The sequence below is a fragment of the Falco peregrinus genome, chromosome W (assembly GCF_023634155.1).
Source record: "Falco peregrinus isolate bFalPer1 chromosome W, bFalPer1.pri, whole genome shotgun sequence".
Lineage (NCBI taxonomy): Eukaryota > Metazoa > Chordata > Aves > Falconiformes > Falconidae > Falco > Falco peregrinus.
Genome location: NC_073743.1, coordinates 24,278,283 through 24,299,302, shown reverse-complemented (window position 1 = coordinate 24,299,302; position 21,020 = coordinate 24,278,283). Strand labels below are relative to the sequence as shown.

Genomic DNA, 21,020 nt, shown 5'->3' with positions numbered 1-21,020 from the left:
CAGTACATTTTCCTCAGAATAAATATGGGTGCAGAAAATTTTGCAGTTTGTTCAATGCATACTGTTTTTATAATGCTAGATTTAGCTTTGGTATGAAGAGTAAGGATATCCTAAACTTTTTGCCTTTTAGTGTTTAATTTTTTAGTGTTTATTTGCTATAGATATCACTAAACATAAAAATATAATTATACATGTGTCGCGACGGAGGGAAGACACAGTCACTCAATATGAGTGATCAGCAGACTTCGTTTATTGTCCCTTACAGTCACCTTTTATGCCTTGTTATAATTAGCTCATACATATTACAAAAGTTAAGCTCATTATTGGTTAGTTGCCTAAATACCAAGCCCGCCCCTAGTTTCTCTTCTGTAGTTATCTGTTCCCACCTGCAACATTCTTTTCCCACAGCAATCTTCCTGTTATTGTGTAACTTTTGCTTTACTTCAGATAAGCTGAGAGCAATGTGCATTTTTGTCCAGCCAGCTGGACTATGTCTATGTGAACTTTTTCAGCTAGCCAGTTATCCACATACATGCTGTGCAACTAATGAACTACCACTGACGGAAAGAAGAATTTTCTGAATTTTCACATTTATTTCAATGAATTCCAAAACAATTATAGCTTGCAACCCTCATAGAACTTTGCCTTTTTTATTTGATAATGTTGTCCCTATACATGGTGCTATTTTTAGAGATAGGTTTTGGCAAACCTTCTGGGCTCATGGAGTTTTGTGACTTGATGTATGCATTTCCCTTTTACTCCAAGCTTGATAATATGAGCCACTTCAAAATATTGTAAAGTTGCCTGCACAACCTTTCTTTTAAATGTAGGATGTCTCCATTTGAATATCATCTACTGTGAAATAAAAAATAGAACAGTAGGATAAATTGAACACAAAACATTTCAGTTTACCAAAGTGCACTCTTTGATCTGAAACCAAAGTGGAAAAACACATCAAAGTTGGGCGCATGCTCCCAGAAAGTCAGAAAGCAAAACATACTTAATGCTATTGCTGAAGAATCCACAGATACCTCTTACATATCCCTAACAATGTTTTCCATGTGTCTACCATTGTGCTTCAATGATGATTTGTGGAGCCTTGTTTTACAGAGAAAAGAGTAGTTCATTAGCCTCTATATTTTGTTCAGTACTTGGCCTTGCTGACAGATCAGTTCCCAGATGAACAGATGTAGCTTTTTATTCTGGGGACATTAGTGAATACTTATATCACAACCTTAATTTAAAATAAGGTGTAAAGTGATGAAGATGGTCTTTTGTTAACAACCCATGATAGACTGTAAGTCTTAAACCTACTGTTGAAATAAATCATTCTATAACCTATTGCAAGTCTTCCTTAAATGTTACAACTATTATGCCAAGCACTTATGTTCCATTCCTTATTCTTATTGGAAAAGTTATCACAAAGTGCATTCCCTGCAGATACCTGGAATAATGTCTTTGTTGTTTTTGTTATTTTCTTTCCTAGATTTTTTTTCCCTTTAGCTGAGCATCAGACACACTGAGAAACATGTCTGAGCAAAGCAATGATTACAAGGTTGTTGTGTTTGGGGCTGGAGGAGTTGGAAAAAGTTCTTTGGTCTTGAGATTTGTGAAAGGCACTTTCAGAGAAAGCTACATCCCTACCATTGAAGACACCTATTGGCAGGTAATCAGCTGTGATAAAAGTATATGCACTTTGCAGATAACTGACGCTACAGGGAGCCATCAATTTCCAGCTATGCAACGTCTTTCTATTTCTAAAGGACATGCTTTCATTTTGGTTTACTCTATCACAAGCCATCAGTCTTTGGAAGAACTCAGACCCATTTATGAACAAATATGTCAGATTAAAGGAGACTTAGAAAGCATTCCAATAATGCTGGTAGGGAACAAAAATGATGAGAACCAAAACAGAGAGGTGGAGAGCAGTGAAGGAGAGGCCATGGCCAAGATGTGGAAGTGTGCCTTTATGGAGACCTCTGCCAAGCTGAACCACAATTTGAAGGAGCTATTCCAAGAGCTGCTAAACCTAGAGAAACGCAGGACTGTGAATTTACATATTGATGGCAAAAATAACAAGCAGCAGCAAAGGAAAGAGAAGCTGAAAGGCAAATGTGTGGTCATGTGAAATTGCACTACCATGAGTCAGTCATGCAGTCTTGTCAGTCTGACAATAGCATGAAACCTATAGGCAACAAGAACCATACAAGACTATTTATTAGTATTGGTTTTAAAATAAATGTTTGGAATTTGAAAAAAAAAAATGGGTTACTGTGGTTACTATGAAAAAAACCCAATGATTCAGAAATCACGTGCTCCAACTAACAGTGAAAAAAATCAGGAAGTAAAAAAAGGCAGGCCAGGATCTAATTTAATAATTTACAGAAGAAAACAAATTTCATCCTTGGCATACTGTGAAAGATTTGGGAAGTCAACTTCATAATTATTTTTGCATATAACTGTGATGGAAGGCAATGTATCTATGTAACATAATGTTGGAAGAAAACCAAACAAAAACCCATGAAGAAATCTAGAATGTATAAATGCATGCTGGATTAAGTTATCACATCCTTTAAGAATGCTGTGATCAAACAATTCTCTGCAATTTTCAGTACTGACTGCTGTGGCTGTGTGTATAAGGTAATTTCAGATTTTCCGAATAAATGAACTGTTTTGCACTAAAGGGTAGCACAGTTAAAAGGAATGGAGATTTCCTGTACCTACCACAGCATGAGATGTCTTTCTAGTATGGTGCAATGCTTGAACTGAAGGATGGGGAAAAGCCAACCCCTCTAGGAGAGAGATATAATCTCCTTTTCTTAACCCATTACTTCAAGAACAACCTGGTACCTTTTTGGCCCCAAGATATTTCAGAAGAGAAGATGTTTGCCTTTGGAGAATGTCAGATTGTATAAAAATGGTGTGCATATACCAACAGAAACTTTCCCAGAGAGGAATGGCTGGGGACTCCCCTACATATGCCTCTATGGAAAAGGCCTGGTTCAAGCACTGTTGATGTGTGTGATCAGTCAATGAACTGGAAGTCTATTGAAATGGTGGTGCTGCTGGAGGGGTGTCAGTGTAGTGCACAAATTTTTTATTCAAATTACCAGATTAGCCAAGTAAAACTTCTTTATATTACTATATTTCAATTAGAATGGTTTTGCATTTATGCTTAACATCCAATATGCTACTAGATCTATTGCTTTTACATTGTCTAAAGGGTTTTATACTGACCATTTAAACTTATGCTTTGAACTGCTGCAACTACTTATAGAACCAAGTCCTATGTCTTGAGTTGGGGCCCACAAGAGTATCTAATAGAAGATTTGCCAGGGTAAGTACTACAGGATTTATCATATTAAAAGTTGCAATCAGAATTGTGTTATAGTGCAAAACAAGGTTCAGAATAGAAAAAAAAATGGTTCAAACCACTCTGTCAGGGGAAATTGCTTTTCTCAAAATTTTTGGAAGGGAAAAAATGTATTCAATGGGAGCTTTTCTGGATCTATCACCAAAGCTTTTTTTAAAAACTAATATGAATGATTAAAAAAAATGAATAAAAAAAAAAAAGACCATCAAAGATAAAAGAAGCACATACATTTTTTTAAAGGACACATCAAAATTATATAAGCTACAATTTGCACCTTATGAACTGCTTTGAAATAATAAAAACAACACTATTTTTGAGGAATGTGTATGTCAAAATAATGTTATGGGAAAATGCAATCAAGTACTAGTATTATTAGCATGCATGCTGTTGTATTATGAATGTCCTCTAAGAGCTGTTTAAATTTAGTATTCACATTAAAAATTGTTACCTCGCTGTTCTCCAAGCTATTGCTTGCTTACCTTATACCTTCCTATCAGAAGTACAGATGTTTCATAGGTAGGTTGGTAACCTATGTTTCTTTGAGCAAGAATTGCTATTAGCACACTTTAGAAAGGAGCACAACTTTTGTCATTCACTTAGAATAATGCTGTCTTCAGTATTTGTCATTCACTCATAATGACTCAAACACTTTTATCATTCACTCTTAAGAAAACCGATTTCAAAGAGGACAGAATTTTGTGTGTATTTCATTGCATTAGAAAAGAAAATTGGAGAGAGCATGAAAAAAGCTGAAGTTATTTCTTAGCAATAAATTCCTGGCTCTTATACAGTGCTTTTTCTCCATAAGTCTCAAAGCACTTCACAAAAAGGACCGCATTGTTATCTTAACTTCACAGATGGTGAAACTGAGGCACAAAGAGGTAAAGCAACTTTAACAGAGGTTACTCAGCAGGCTAGTGACAGACCCAGGAATAAAACCAGATCTTCTTGAGTCCCAGTCCAGTGCTCTATGGTTGGTGAGAATGCTTCCTGATATTCTTATATTCTTCATATTCAGTATGTCAATAGATCAAACAGTATTTCCAGATGAGGGATGCAATGCATTTAAAAGTACTATGTTTAGTAAGACTTTTTCATGTTTATAAATTTACTCTGTTTGTAAGCAAATGTTTGAAGATTCCCATTTTTACAGTTTTGGATTCCAGTAGCAAAACTGAAAAATTGAAAGAGTGAATAGACTTAGGGAATAATGGGGCATACATGGAGGTCAACAACATAGAGGTCTCCAGCTGATGCTAATGGGCCAGTGCCAAAAGTAATGTATGGCACATGTTGTCACGATCCACTCAGTGGACTCGTGATGGTTCATTAACTATGATCTCAAAGTGCAAAAATCAAGGCAACCATGCCAAGGGTCTACGCTTCAATTAAACAGCACAATTTTATTGCTTGCCCATAAAGCAGCGTGCGATAGGTAAAAAGACAGAAAGTGAAGGAAAAGATAAAGTAAAAAAAAAAAGGAAAGAGGATTATAGCTACCACCACGTGTCCAAGGCATCCCTATGGTCCCAGGTCCAGGCAGCATCCCGCCGGTCCTTCCTATCGTCGTGATCCTTGGTGGGGGAGATCTCCTAAAATTCGGTTGCTAAAGAGTCCTCTTTTATGCTGAGCAATACACGTTGCTCCTCCTCTGGCCCATGGCTTGTTATCAGTCTCTGCCTTCTCAAGCAAGATTATCACGCATGTTATGGTTCGTTGTAACGACAACAGTTGTTATGTGACCTTATCGTAGTTGTTCCTTCCAGCGCTGGATATCAGGGAGCGGCATAGTACTCCTTGTACCATGCAGTTCTCCTTCAGGATCTCAGTGTCCATGAGGGCCACTTTCCATCTCCAGGTCTCTGTTAGCAATGTTGAGACAATATCGTTCTCTTTAGACCGACTCTTACACACGTCTAAACAGCCTGTGTGGAATAAGGCTACAGAAACTCAAACAAAAAAGGCCATATAAATACAAAGATCCTTATTATAGTATTACTTTCACTGGAGGAACTATTTACATGAATCTTGCAGAAGTAGAATATAGGGGATTTGAATTAGATTTAAAGTTTATGACTGTAATGGTATTACAGGCTGAAATTTGGCCCTTGACTTCAATGGAAGGTTCCGGATGGCAAGTGAAGAGTAATTATGTGGCAAAGGTGGAATGTAAACACGTGTTGTCGAGCCTAAGGACCATTTCCTTTAGCTCTCATTTGATGCCTCTCCTGTTACATAATAAGCCATGAATTATTTCATGGACTTGCATTTATCAAAGCAAGGACAGTACAGAAGCCATATTGTTCATGGACCACTGAACTGAAAGAGAGCATATTTTATACCCTTGCATTGTCATTGTAGTTTATACTACTAGATCTTTACATATGCGTGAGCTGGTTTAAAACGTTTGTTTTGCTATTGCTTATACAAACTTTTCTTTTTTTAAAATACAAAATACTACCAGTAAGGTAAATAAAAAAATATTGAGCTTTATTACATTTTGTGTTTTCTTTGGGAATGTGATATCAGTATAATAAACTCTTAAAAATGTAAAGAAATAACAAGACATTTTAAACATGTAAAACCTACAGTGAATTTTAGCACCTATAAAACATGACCTGGATGACTCAACTCTTCTCAACACATGACTTTTTATATGTATATGGAGTATTAAGATATGTAGTTATCATGAAAACATGTTCTTGAGATTTCATTAGCAAATATTTTATTTAAAAACTCTAGATATGTGATCTGTGCCTACAAGTTTCTGTTTCCAGTGATGTTTTGAACATAAAAAATAAAGTTTTAAATGCAAACACAAGTTTGGAAAAAGTCTTGTTGGTGCTCAAACTTCATTTATTTCATAAGTATTTTAAATAAGTCTTTCTCAAAAGTGACAAAGGCAATTTCCTAAACTGAAATAGATTCATGTATATTAGGTAGTTTCCTTAAGTCTGCAGCTATACAAATCAGATTCCTGAAAAGGGTAAGAATTAGAGCAGTGTTATCTGATCTAAAGTTTACCTTTCTTTTACTGTAGAGAGACAAATGATTACATTTTCAAAGCAATCTACCTTCTTCATAAAACCAAGACTATCACTAGGCATTTCTTCTCATCACCAAAAAATAAAATAGTCCTGGAAGCTACTCTATATTCTATTATTTACTTTTTAAAAATTACTGTTGTGAACTTAGTAAACTGAAATTTACTATATGGATATTGCAATTCCTCTTTCTTACCAAATGAGTGGTTTTAGCTTACTGATGCTTTTCTGAAATTTCCTAAACCAAATACTGCATATTATATTACCACCTGTTGCAAAAAATTTCAAATATATTACTTTAATACTTCTTGTAATTCAGAAGAGGTGGTAACATTTGTTCAGTTAAATAATAATTTCCATATGTAAGCAATAATACATACTCAGTAGAGGAAAGGATCAGTAAACAAGCATGAATACTTACACTGATAGGCATTTGAATGATTGTTGAAATATTGAGTATTGAATGTAAATTTCATATCACTGTAATTGGACATGGTAGTTAAGAAAGCTTTTGTTTTTTTGAAAACAACACCCCAGAATTCCTAATAATTCCTTTATTTCATTATGCCATCAATTACTATGTATTGTACTATTTCTGACACAGCCTATCCTGGAGTTGTGGATGTGTCAAATCAGTATCCTGGGGTTTGCACAATACAATCAGTAATTGATTTACAGATGTTTGCCCAACATATGTTTGTACTCCACATAAACACCACAAACATTACAAAATTAGCCTGTCTCAACTTTTTGTCATCAGCTACTATTCCTGTTTCCCACTGACATATATATTCTTTGTTAACATGTTCATTCAAAGTTATGAATACATGTTTAAGCCTCATTTAGTTCACTGCCTTTTTAATTATCCTACTCACCTATGTATATTTTCTAATTAACCCACATTTATTTAATATAGTAGACATCATCTAAAGTCCAACTCCAAAAACGTTAGAATGAGGGGGAATGCAAAGCTTGAATACCTTTGAGAACTTGGACCTCAATGCTGCTTGTGAAGGATACAGACTCTTCTCAAAATTAACCAGAAAAATATAGGGTTCGTTTAGGAAAAGCATTAAGCCCTATCTGTTTTATATAGCTTGCTTAGGTTGAGCACTATTTTTTATCATAGTGGGCATATTAAGAAATTTTAATGAAACTGAAGCAAAAAGGAATATCTATTCTTCAGTCAGATATATTTACTCCTCATTCACATGCTAGGAAATTGTCTGAAATGGATCCTACAAACACAGCTTTATTCTGATCCTCTAAAACCTGTGGATGGGAGTATCTGCCACATGGAAGCTGCAACTGTATTTGCATTGATTTCAGTAGAAAAAGCATGAAATCAAGAAGCAGAAGATGTGTTTTTCCATAAGGAGGGTATGGAAAATATATTATTTTCCATATGTAAGAGGAGGAGGATCATTTGCAAACGACTTGCAGGAAGTTTAGCTTTCAGAAAGAGATAAGGAAAGCACTGAGGTGCCAATCACTCAAGCAATATATCTGCTTTAACAGCAGCTTATGCTCAGCACTGTTGTAAAGATCCTTTGCCTCTGGTACATCCCTTCCTTACAGAATCACAGAATGGTTGAGGTTGGAAGAGACCTCTGGAGGTCGTCTGCTCAAGCAGGGCCACCTAGAGCCACTTGCCCAGGACCATGTCCAGATAGCTTTTGAATATCTCCAAGGAGGGAGACTCTACCACCTCCCTGGGCAACCTGTTCCAGTGCTCACTTGCCCTCTGTGGTGGATTGACATTGGCTGGATGCCAGGTGCCCACTTAGCTGCTCTATCGCTCCCCTCCTCAGCAGAACGGGGGGGGGGGGGGGGGGGGGGGATAAGATGGAAAAAACCTCAAAACTTGTGGGTCAAGATAAAGGCAGTTTATTGAAGCAATAGCAAAAGTTGTACATGCAGAAGTGAAGGAAACAAAAAGATGTTATTCTCTACTTCCCATAAGCAGGCTATGTTCAGCCACTTCCCAGGAAACAGGGCTTCAGCATGTGTAGCGGTTGCTCCAGAAGACAAACGTCGTAAATAACAAATGCCCCCCCTTCCTCCTCCTTTCTCTTAGCTTTTATATCTGAGCAGACGTCATGTGTCATGGAATATCCCGTTGGTCACTTTGGGTCAGCTGTCCTGGATATGTCCCCTCCCAAGATCTTGCCTGCCTCAGCCTACTGGTGAGAGGGGGGAATGTTAGAGAGACAGCCTTGATGCTGTAGAAGCATTGCTCAGCAGTAGTCAAAACACTGGTGTGTTATCACCACCTTTCTAGCTACCAATACGAGCACAGCACTATGAGGGCTGCTGTGGGGCTCAGCCAGACACAATACACCTGCACAGTAAAAAAATGTTTCCTAATGTTCAGATGGAACCTCCTGTGTTTCACTGTGTTTCCATTGCCTCTTGTCCTGCTACTGGGCACCACTGAAAAGAGCCTGACTACATCTTCTTTGCACCCATCCTTCAGGTATTTGTATACATGTACTGGTTTTGGCTGGGCTAGAGTTAAATTTCTTCATAGTAGCTTGTATGGGGCTATAATTCAGATTTGTGATGAAAATAGTCTTGATAACATACTGATATTTTAGTTATTGATGAACAGTGCTTACATCAAGGCCTTTTCGGCTTCTCACACTTCCTCCACAAGCAAGTAGGCTGGGGGTGCAGAAGAAGTTGGGAGGGGACACAGTTGGGACATTTGACACCAACTGACCAAAGGGATATTCCATACCACATGATATAATGCTCAGCAATAAAAGCTGTGGGAAAGAAGAAGGAAGGGGGGTTGTTTGGAGTTATGGTGTTTGTCTGCTCAAGTAACCATTAGGCATGATGGAGCCCTGCATTCCTGGAGATGGTTGAACACCAACCTGATGATGGGAAGTAGTGAATGAATTCCTTATTTTGCTTTGTTTGTATGTGCAGCTTTTGCTTTACCAGCTTAGCAACTACATCATCCAATTCCCTCAGGACCCTGGGTGTGGATAACTGACTAGCTGAAAAGGGTCACATAGACATAGTCCAGCTGGCTGGACAAAAATGCACATTGCTCTCAGCTTATCTGAAGTAAAGCAAAAATAACTGTCTTTGGCTGTTCTTGTTACACAATAACAGGAAGATTTTGGTGGGAAAAGAATGTTGCAGGTGGGAACCGATAACTACAGAAGAGAAACTAGGGGCGGGCTTGGTATTTAGGCAACTAACCAATAATGAGCTTAACTTTTGTAATATGTATGAGCTAATTATAAGAAGGCATAAAAGGTGACTGTAAGAGACAATAAACGAAGTCTGCTGATCACTCATATTGAGCGACTGTGTCTTCCCTCCGTCGCGACAAATGGCGCCCGAACAGGGACCCTAGAGAGGGCTGAACCTGCGAGCCACGGTTCGACGGAGATTCGGGTACCGGTCCTGAAAGCAGCGCAGGAGGCGGAAGGGCACAGTCCCCGCGCCCGGGAGCACCTACAGAGGGTCCCGCCGGCCACGCGTCGCCGGAATCTCGCAAAGGCTGCAACAGCGCTGACGAAGGTATGGAGAGACAAGCGACGTACGATTCGCTCATATGCTTTTTAGAAAAGCGGAGCGTTCGGGACATAGATTGTAAAAAGGCATTACCCGGGTTATTAGCGTATGGGATAGCATCCGGGTCCCCCGCGGCAGCGGCGAGCGGCGGCGCGCAGCCCGGCAGGCCCCTTCCCGGCCGCGGTTTCTCTCCGAGGCGGCACCCCCCCCACACCCCCCCCCTCCGATCGGCGCCATGGCGATGCAAGCGGCCAAGCGAGCTGACATCTGGCTGCCCCCAGAGGTCAATCGGATCCTTTATATTCGGAACCTGCCGTATGAAATCACAGCGGAGGAAATGTATGATATTTTTGGGAAATACGGACCTATTCGACAAATCAGAGTTGGAAACACTCCTGAAACAAGAGGAACAGCTTAAGCTTCTGAAGGAAAAATACGGAATTGAGTACAAACCCACCAAAAAAAGTGCTTCAGATGTCCCCTACAAGAAATGGGTTTCTGCCTTGAACTAGCAAACATCTCTGTGCTTAAAGAGAAGCCTTTTTGCCTTGATGGAGATAATTTATGCTGTATTCTGTATTTATGCTGTATTCTGAATGTGGAAATTGGTTGGGACTAGGAGGCTGGCTTAAAGGCATTTTGCAAACGGGATTATTATTTTTGATCGTTATTGTAATAATAGTTTTTTGATCAAAACCAGCCAAAATTATTTGTAAGCATTAGGCATATCTGGAAGAGAATGCCTTTATTTGAATCAGCAGTTAAGGTGTAGTTTAGTCTGATGCTGTGGTTTTATCTGCTTCTGGTGAATTTTTGAAGTGATGAAATCAGAGATACAAGGTATACTAAGAGTTATGAGGTAATAAGGTAATAATCTAAGTAAGGGTGCTGTCTTTTATATCTACAAGTGCAACATGCTTTTATGTAGCAGAGAGAAACTTTGACAATAATGTTGCTTGAGCGAGATGTGCATGTGACAACTTGGGAAAAGGGATATCACAACTGGAGTGCAACAGTGTTTCTATGTCTGGCAGAGTGAAATCTTTCAAGACCTGAGTTTAGACAGTCTGAAATAAATTGTTAGTATTCAGAAAACCCATCTTAGGCCTCTTTTGCTTACATAGTGTTATGGAAGTCAACTGCTATTGTAGAGAATTAATGATTTTTTAATACATATTAACGAATACTACTATTTTACCTTGAGGCAGTTGAGTGAGAAATACTCACGTGTAGCATTTGAGGGAATGTCAGCATAAATCGCACTTACAGTAAGACTGCATTTTTAATTACTGTACTCGTTAAGATTTGATGATGCCATAAGGCTAAGGCCTTATATCACAGATTGGTTCTGAACTAAAAGGTGTGTGCACATGTAGATATGCACATTTGTGTTATTTTCCTTAATTGGCTACAAAATAATATAATTAGGTTGGGGACTAGATCTTGGGAATTTACCTATTATACTTCTGTTTGTTAAGGAACGTGCATAACACAGCACCCATGTAGGCTTGGCTTGTGGCATAGTTGTCAAATTTAGCATAGACATTCAGACAGATAAGCAACGTACTCTTCTTGTGTGTATCACCTACAAGCCATTATGGCTTAGTGTGTAAATCTGTATGTAACTATTGAAAAATCCACTTATGAATGTATATAGCTTAGAACTAATTTTTTCCCTTTGTTAATTCTTTGATATCAATGAGGAATTCTTCAGAAAATGTATGGACTGGTTGGTTGCATAAGGGCAGTTGTTATTTGGACAGAAAATTGTTAATGGTCAGGGATTTTCCACTAAAATATTTGCAAATATTCCTAGTCAAACATCAGTTTGGTTTCTTTTTGGGTTTTGAGCTTGCATTAGTCCATGTTCAGAACTTTAAAATTACCTTTGAATTTTTTAAACTTTTTATATCACTGGAACAGAAAGAGCATCTAAATTAAAGCTTCAAGCTAACTTTATTTTTCAAGTATTTCAGGAATTATACTTCTGAACTGAGATTTTATAAGTTGGCTGTGTATTTTCCTGTGTTAAAACGCTGTTATTGAAAATGGTCAACCAAGCCTATGTCGCCCAAAATAAAAACGGGGGAATTGTGGATAACTGACTAGCTGAAAAGGGTCACATAGACATAGTCCAGCTGGCTGGACAAAAATGCACATTGCTCTCAGCTTATCTGAAGTAAAGCAAAAATAACTGTCTTTGGCTGTTCTTGTTACACAATAACAGGAAGATTTTGGTGGGAAAAGAATGTTGCAGGTGGGAACCGATAACTACAGAAGAGAAACTAGGGGCGGGCTTGGTATTTAGGCAACTAACCAATAATGAGCTTAACTTTTGTAATATGTATGAGCTAATTATAACAAGGCATAAAAGGTGACTGTAAGGGACAATAAACGAAGTCTGCTGATCACTCATATTGAGCGACTGTGTCTTCCCTCCGTCGCAACACCTGGGATGTATACAGTTGGATCCAATGGACTTGTGTATGTTCAGGTTCCTCAGGTGGTCTTGAGCCTGATCTCCTACAATGGGTGGGATTTCATTTCCCCAGTCTCTGCCTTGAGTTTCAGGGACTTGAGAGATGTGGAAGAGCAATTGACAGTGAAAGCTGAGGTAAAAAAGCTTTTGAGTATCTCAGCCTTCTCCATGTCAGTTGTCACCAGATACTTTGTCTCATTTACTGAGGTGGGTACAATTTCTTTAGTCTTCCTTTTCTGACCAACATACCTGTAGAAACATTCCTTGCATCCCTTGCCAGATTCAGCTCCAGCTGTGCTTAGCTTTCCTGATCCCATCCCTATACACCTGGGCAGTATCCATATATTCTTCCCAGGATCCATGTTCCTGCTTCCACTGTCTGTGCATTTCCCTCTTGTGTTTCGGTTTGACCAGGACATCCTTACTGAGCCATGATGGTCTCCTGTCTTCTTTGCCTGATTTCTTACACGTGGGAATTGAGAGCTATTCTTCTCTAAAAAAAATGTCCTTAAAGATCTCCCAGATCCCTTCTTCTCCTTTATCCCTGAGGGCAGTTTCCCAGGGTGTCCCATCCACTAGTTCCTTAAAGAACTGAAAGTTCGCTCTCCTAAAATTCAGGGTCCTGATTCTACTCTTCACCTGGCCCATATCCCTCATGAGCCTGAATTCCACCAGGGCATGATCACTGCAACCCAGGCTGCCACCAATCTTGACCTCTGCAATATGTTCCTCTGCATTAGTGAGCAACAGGTCTAGTAACACATCTCCTCTGGTCAGGCTGTCTGTTGCTGGGATTAAGAAATTATCCTCGATGCACTCCAAGAGTCTTCTGGATTGCTTACAGTATACCATCAAGGAACTCTATAAATCAGTTAAATCCATACACTGATATAGGTTTTGCAAAACTCAGTGTTATAGGGCCTGGCCACTAGCAAACTCCACAGCCCTGAGTTAAGCATCTGGGAACACTAAATAATATAATAGAGACTATGGAAAGAATCTGCAAGAAGCTGTAAAGTGAATGATCAGTTACCTCAGTTACTGGGAAGGAGTGAGAAGAAATGACTATAAGATTTGTTATTCCCCTCCTTAGTGGGAAGAGAAATCTATCTTCCCCCATGAGTTCAGAGCTATTAATACTCTCTGTAACATGAACATGTCCCTTCCTTCTGCAAACCTAGCAGTGATCTGCACATTAAAATATTAGACAATGAAATCTAATATAACAGGAAGGGAGAGTACGGTTGTTATATAGAAGTAATTCTTTAAATGTCCAAATAACAATCTCTTTATATATGGCTCTGTGAAGAACATATTTAGATATCAACAGTGTGAAGCACTTTTAAAAGAAAGATGCTTGATTACATACAGTGGTTTGTCTGGGAATGCTCAATATGGAGGGAAGATGAATCTGTATAATTTAAGTGGTAATATTTAGGAGGAAAGGGATGAAATAAGGAAGGAAAAAAAGTAAACTGCATATCATTAGAATTATCCTAAAAATAACATTATTAGATTACAGAAAAATCACTCAGAGCAGGTAGCAGTCAACCTGAACTTTAAAAATAACGTTGGGGTAAAAGAATCAACCTTAAACTCTGCCCTTTCCTTTTGCAGCCAAAACCATATTTGCTTATGATTGCTGTTTCTTTTCAAACTCAGATCTGAGTTTAATTGTGGCCCCATTCTGAATGTTTGAGCAGCACCAATCTTCACAATCAGTTCACAATCTTTGCTTACATAATGGCCTAAACTTAAATGTAATTTTTTAAAAAACAATTAAGACATTCCATTTTGGTAGGAGACCATTTTGATTGATTAATTACTTGCTAACTGATTATTAGTAATAACAAATAGACAAGGCTGGTACTTCATTCCCATACAAAAAATACTGTTGATTATGTAATAGCACTTAAGGGGGTCTCAGATTGCAGAACTGGAAAATACTATCAGACTCAAATGGATGAACATAAAATTTTATTACTGGGAAAGTGGGGAAAAGAAGCAGCATGCCTGTATATCTATTTATTTTCCTTGCCTCTCCACATCCTGGGAAGAGCAGCCAGCCAGGCTATGTTAGCATCAGCCAAAGCACTCCCTTGTCTGCTGGAATAAATTTTTAGAGCAGAGAAAAAAAGCAAGATCACTTCTCAGCCAGATGCATTCATGTATTTTCTCTCCTTCTCTAGAACTAGTGGCTGCTACATGTGCAGCCTTGTTTCTGTCACAGCTGAGATAGGGGGAAGACTGGGTGGCAGCAGACCAGTGGGGCCCAGTGCTGCCCTGAGACTGTGAGGGCTCAGTATTGTTTCTAGGCAGTAGGTGGGAGAGCTGACAGTGAGCATAAGCGTTTGTTTTCACCCTGGCAGACACTGCATGTGTTGTGATAGTCATAATGGAACTAATAGCACTGGAAGCCTGTGGTTAATTATTATGGCCCAGCTATAACTATGTGGAAAAATGGTTTGAACATGAACTTCATAGATGCATATGCAAATGCCTCACACAAAAGTAATATAGTAGCTACTAAAAAGAACAAAAGCATATATATATCAACAATTAATAGGCCAAGAATATGTGTCTACTTAAGTATTTGCTGAATACAAAAGACTGAATACAAAAGGCTAATCAGTACACACTGATCCAACCACAGTGCCCATGGACAGAGCTCCACTATTTCTCCCACTGATAAAACTAGTCCAGTCTAGGTCAAAATCTGTAGAACAGAAGATATGGGACAGGGACAGGCATAAATGATATATTACTCAAGCTATATAAATAGGCAAGATATCTATATTTTTATATATATATATATATAGTGGGTTAGTGTGGTGACAGGATAAAAATCAAAAAAGAACGTGACTTGCAACTAATATACTTTAGCTTTATCATATGTCCTCTGTTGTCTGCTTTTTCAGCTACAGTTATGCATTTCTAGAAATTGCCAGTCTAACATTGTTGTGTCATTTAGCTTATACAGCACTACTTCAAACTTGTTATAGAAATTAGATTATTTAATATAAAAATCCGATGTTATATTACAGGCAAGAAGTATATTATTCTACTATATGAATGTATAAGATTATGTATTTTTAAATGCAAACTAATGGTTATGACTGTATTCTCTTTATCATTGAGATTTCTTTAGCCTGTCAGCCTGTGTTTCCTCAGAAATTTGAAATTAGTGCTTTTACTGGATCTTATAAATGGAGTTAGTTTAGGAAAGAAACTTTCATATTAGGACTATGAAAAGCAAGAGATTCAAAAACATTTTTCAGCAAGTACATTCAATTGAAATTAGAATTAAAAGTTTAATAGAAAATTTAAGTCATTTGTAGAGACAGTCATCCATTTTTCACACAAATATGTTTTATGGTTTGAAATGTCACTAAAATTAGATCAGAAAGCAGAAGCTTGAATAGGAACAGCTTAAACTTTCAAATACAGGGAAGTAAATGAAGTTCATTTTTTTTCAGTGTAAGAGACTGAACTCATCCTTGGTTTATTTTGGAAGAAACTTGTCCCTATGTTTCCCACCTTGTTTTCAAGAATGATATATTTGAGACTTGGTGTCATAACAAACTAAAGGTGTTATACTGACTTTTTTTTCAGTATGGGGAAGGAACTACCAAACTGAACCAGAAGAATAACCCTGTAAGTTACAAGAGGGGACTTTTAGGAAATAATTTTTCTATCTCAGGCTTTGATCTTGAGCAAAATGACTAATTTCTATTTGTCAAAATTCATCATTTATAAAACTGGAATAACTTTTTTTTAATTTTTTTTTTTCTTCTAGAATGCACAGTAAACATGTAATATAGGGAAAGAAAAGTTCATTTGTCTCCCTATGTCCTTTTAATGTTTTCATATATAATTCTCATATAATGTTCTCTTATAACTGCCAGTTTTTCAAAACTTATCACCTCTTACAGATTTATAATCACAACACAAGGTAAAAATCTTTTCCACTTTGAACACCTCAGAATTTATCCCCTTTGGATCTCATGATTTTTTTTCAGAATACTGAAATGTCTGCCACCCCACCATGGTGATGATTCCCTCATACAGATACGAACAAGAAACGTAGGAGTGTGGAAAGATTGTACTCTGGAGTATTCTGCATTTTCTCAAGAAGAAATCTGCAGTACTTAGCTCCTCTGAGTTTGTTTGTTTGTAGGTCGTGTATGCTGGGCTCCAGCACAGACTTCTACACAAATACAGGAGCACTGTCCTCAGTTTAACTATAAAAGTGCTTACAAGGGTCAATGTTACACAATTAGATTGTGTTGTTAGCATATATATTTTATTTTTATTACACTTTATCTAAGTCTGTATCAGAAGAACAACATATCACTTAAGGAGATTGCTCCTGTGATATGTTTATGGTATTTTCAACTTAATTGAAATCAAGAAGTATGAGGAAAAGAAATCACAGGAGAATCTGATGTATTTCCCAGATTCATCTCCAGAAGAACAAGGTCTATATCTTTGTGGTGGGTTGACCCTGTGTCCTGGTTTCAGCTGAGATAGAGTGAGTTTTCTTCTTAGTAGCTAGTACAGTGCTGTGTTTTGGCTGTGATGTGAGAACAATGTTGATAGGACACTGATGGTTTTAGTTGTTGCTGGGTAATGTTTATACTAAGTCAAGGACTTTTCAGTTTCTTGGGCCCTGCCAGCAAGAGGACCGCAGAGGCATAGGAAATTTGGAGGGGACACAGCCAGGACAGCTGACCCGAACTAGCCCAAGAGGTATTCCATACCATATGATGTCATGCTGAGTATATAAACTGAGGGAAGAAGAAGGAAGGTGGGGACATTTGGCATTATGGCATTTGTCTTCCCGAGTAACCATTATGTGTGATGGAGCCCTGCTTTCCTGCAGATAGCTGAACACCTGCCTGCCGATGGAAAGTAGTGAATGAATTCCTTGCCTTGCCTTGCTTTGCTTTGCTTGCATGTGTGGCTTTTGCTTTACCTGTTAAACTGTTCTTATCTCAACCCTTGAGTTTTACATTCCTTTCTGATTCTCCTCCCCATCCCTCTGGGTGTGGGGGAGTGAGCGAGCGGCTGCATGATGCTTGGTTGCTGGCTGGGGTTAAACCACACACTCTGGCCAGCAGCTAAGCACCTACCCAGTTACTCACTCCCCCCTCACCCCTTAGCTGTATGGGGGAGAGAACTGGAAAAGGAAAAGCTGAAAACTCATGGGTTGAGATAAAGACAGTTTAATATGTGAAGCAAGCAAAGCAAAATAAGGAATTTATTCCCTACTTCCCATCAGCAGGCAGATGTTTAGGCATTTCCTGGAAAGCAGGGCTTCAGCATGCATAATGGTTATTTGGGAAGAAAAACACCATAACCACAAATGTTGCCTCTTCCTTCTCCTTTCCCTGAATGTTTATTGCTGAGCACAATATCATATGAAGTGGAATGACCCTTTGGTCAGTTTAGGTCAGCTGTTGTAGCTGTGTCCTCTCCCAACTTCTTGCCCATACCCAGCTTACTTGCTGGGCAGCAGAGTGGGGAAAAAGAAAACCTTGATGCTGTGCAAACACTGTTCAGCAATAACAAAACACTATTTTAATCACAAATCCAAACCAAAACACCATTCAGGCTGTTATAAGGAAAGTTAACTCATCTTTCTAAAATACAAACTGTTAGAATTATACATAAGACCAGAAAAAGTATCACCGTCGTGACCCAAAAGACTTCCCAACTCCTACCCAGAGCAGGGAATCCGCTTCACTGGTTATAGACCCGGGTGGTACAACCAAACACTAGGACTCACTGTGTGATTAATATGACTACTTTAATAAAACACCAAAAATCAATACTCACAATCAAACCACTATCCCTGTTGATATAATGGAGGTAGTGATCATATGTTGGCCACCCTTGATAGTATTATAATAAACAACACACAGAAAGGTGAAGAAATAGACTACAAAGTTGATCAACACATTACAGTAAGCAGACAAAGTAAATAGACATACGACTTGCTCAGAGGAAAAGCACTGCATGATGATAATAAGTGATCTCAGGCCAGTTGAGAGGGAGCTCCATAGAGCACTCTCTGACTTGAGATTTTATACCCTTACAGTCATGTAGGCTTTTCGTATGGATAACTTTGATAGGCAAGCCTTTTTTATCTGTTTAGACGCAACATGAAGGTGTTACAACACTGGATGCGTGCTCCCCCTTAGCTGATAGATAGTTTTTATCTTTTAGGTTTTGTTCCCTTTGAGACGGAGGGTGTGAGCAAGGCAGTGTTATCACATATGCACAATAGGGATCAGGGGCCTCAGAAAGGAGAAACTACCCAGCTTATACCCAGTCCTGCTCCTCTTTATGGCTTCAATGACTGTTTCTCTTCTTCAGCACACTTCTTGGTTTTTTTCCCAAACAATAGCCTGAACCTCACACCAACATTTTATGCAATAATTTTAATTTCTCACTTCTTTTCTAGCAGAAAGAGCAATGATTTATACATACTAGGTCTACATCTTTCCCCCAACCATCTCTTTTGGCTGTCTCACATTTATCTTTTGATTGATTATTACAGTCAGAATTTTTATTACTCCATTTCTAACAGATGAGTTCTCATCTAAACAAAAATACTTGCTATTAGTTTCTAAGATCCCACACCTTATATAATTAAATTATAAAAGCTTAAACAGGCATATTTGAATCTCACATTTTTAGGTGAACAATCACATGCAAAGACAAACAGGATCTTTTATCTAATCTTATGATTTTAGTCATGTACACATCTCAGTGTCTACTGAGTACATACTTTTATGGTACCCAAGCATCTGGTTTGTATAATTATTCTTAAAGTGCTTTTTTGAAGCAAGAGCCATCATAAAATACTAGTTCTTTCAAGACATAATGCACTGAAATACAAAAAGATATTTCCATTGCATAGGGGAAGAGTTAACATAATGAAGCATGAAAAAATAATGAATAGGTAAAAGTAAGACTGCTTGCAAGATATTAGAATGATATGATAAAATTTCTAAATAAAACTTCCCTTGTTATTTATCTAGCTTTTACAAGTATTTTTTTATAGAAGTCAAAAAATTTCAGAAGAAAGAAAAGACTAAAAAAAAAAAAAGTTAAAGGCTACAGTATCATTTCCCACTGGATTTAGAATTAACACCAGCTTGTCTATCGGAAGCAGAAGGAGGTCATATATTTATTTTATAGAATCATAGAATAGTTTGGGTTCAAAGGGACCTTTAAAGATCATCTAGTCTAACCCCCCTGCAGTAAGCAGGGATATCTTCAAATAGATCAGGTTGTTCAGAGCCCCATCCAGCCTGTCCTTGAATGTTTCTAGGGATGGGGCATCTACCACCTCTCTGGGCAACCTGTTCCAGTCTCATCACCCTCATCATAAAAAATTTCTTCCTTATATCTAGTCTGAATCTACCCTCTTTTACTTTAAAACCATTACCCCTTGTCCTATCACTACTGGCCCTACTAAAACATCTGTCCCCATCTTTCTTATAGACCCCCTTTAAGTACTGAAAAGCTTCAATAAGGTCTCCCTGGAGCCTTCTCTTCTCCAGGCTAAACAACTCCAACTCTCTCTGCCTTTCTTCATAGGAGAGCTGTTCCATCCCTCTGATCATTTTAGTGGCCCTCCTCTGCACCCACTCCAACAGTTCCATGTCTTTCCTGTGCTGATGTCATGTCCCGCCAAAGGAGGAGATGGAGGTGACTCTGATTCACAGATCCCTTCCAGTTGAATTAAGATGAAATAACACTCAAGGTCCAGGCACACACATTGATTTTACTGAAAGACTTTACATAATAAGCTTCCTATACAGCTCGACATCTGACAATATTCAGCCTTATAGAAAATTAAAGTAAGCCTTGCAGTTGTTCACCACATGTGGGGTCTAAGCCTTGTGTTACTTACTGGGAAAATAAAGAATGAAAGGAAATAAAGGACAGAGAGAGAGAGGAGATCACCAGTCCTGGGTCAAGCTTTGGGTCTGCCAATGGAGGGTGTTTCTGGTCTGTAGGAGCGCTCGTCCAGAAGTCCCACCCAATGGCACTTGCCTTCCCATGTTATTCTTATCCTTCAATATGGAATACCTCTTATTTAAATTAGACTCACTTGCTATGTAAATTAGCATGCATGCACTTTACAGGCATGGTGGGGCAAGTCTTTTTGGTCTTGAATTGAGTCAGAGGTCGCAATCTCCCCCTGCCATGTTTACCTTCCCCCCAGCTACTACACATACCTGCTGACTCCACTGCTCCTTGGGCAATCATCCAGCCTTTGATAGGCTGTTCCCTTTTATCAGTCTTTAGTTCTTCTTCAAGGCCATATAAAGTAAAGGTTTTTTTTATCTTGCAAGTGTTTGAGACATCTCTTGGACAGGATCAGGTGTTCTTCACCCCCTGAGGACTCCAGCACTGCATGCAGTACTGGGGTCTCACCAGAGTGCAGTAGAGGGGGAGATACAACTCCCTCGATCTGCTGGCCATGCTTCTTTTGATGCAGCCCAGAATGTGATTGGCTTTCTGGGCTGCAATCACACATTGCTGTCTCATGTTCAATTTTTCATCCACCAACATCCCC

The 21,020-nt window shown here is 38.5% G+C and overlaps 1 protein-coding gene across 1 annotated transcript; it reads left to right on the top strand.

Moving 5' to 3' along the window:
* Nucleotides 1–201: 201 nt before the first annotated feature.
* LOC129783228 (GTP-binding protein Di-Ras2-like) lies at nucleotides 202–5,676 on the top strand. Its single transcript, XM_055793118.1, has one exon. It carries the CDS (start codon nucleotides 1,529–1,531, stop codon nucleotides 2,126–2,128), a length of 600 nt encoding a protein of 199 aa, XP_055649093.1. The 5' UTR covers nucleotides 202–1,528; the 3' UTR covers nucleotides 2,129–5,676.
* Nucleotides 5,677–21,020: the final 15,344 nt, after the last annotated feature.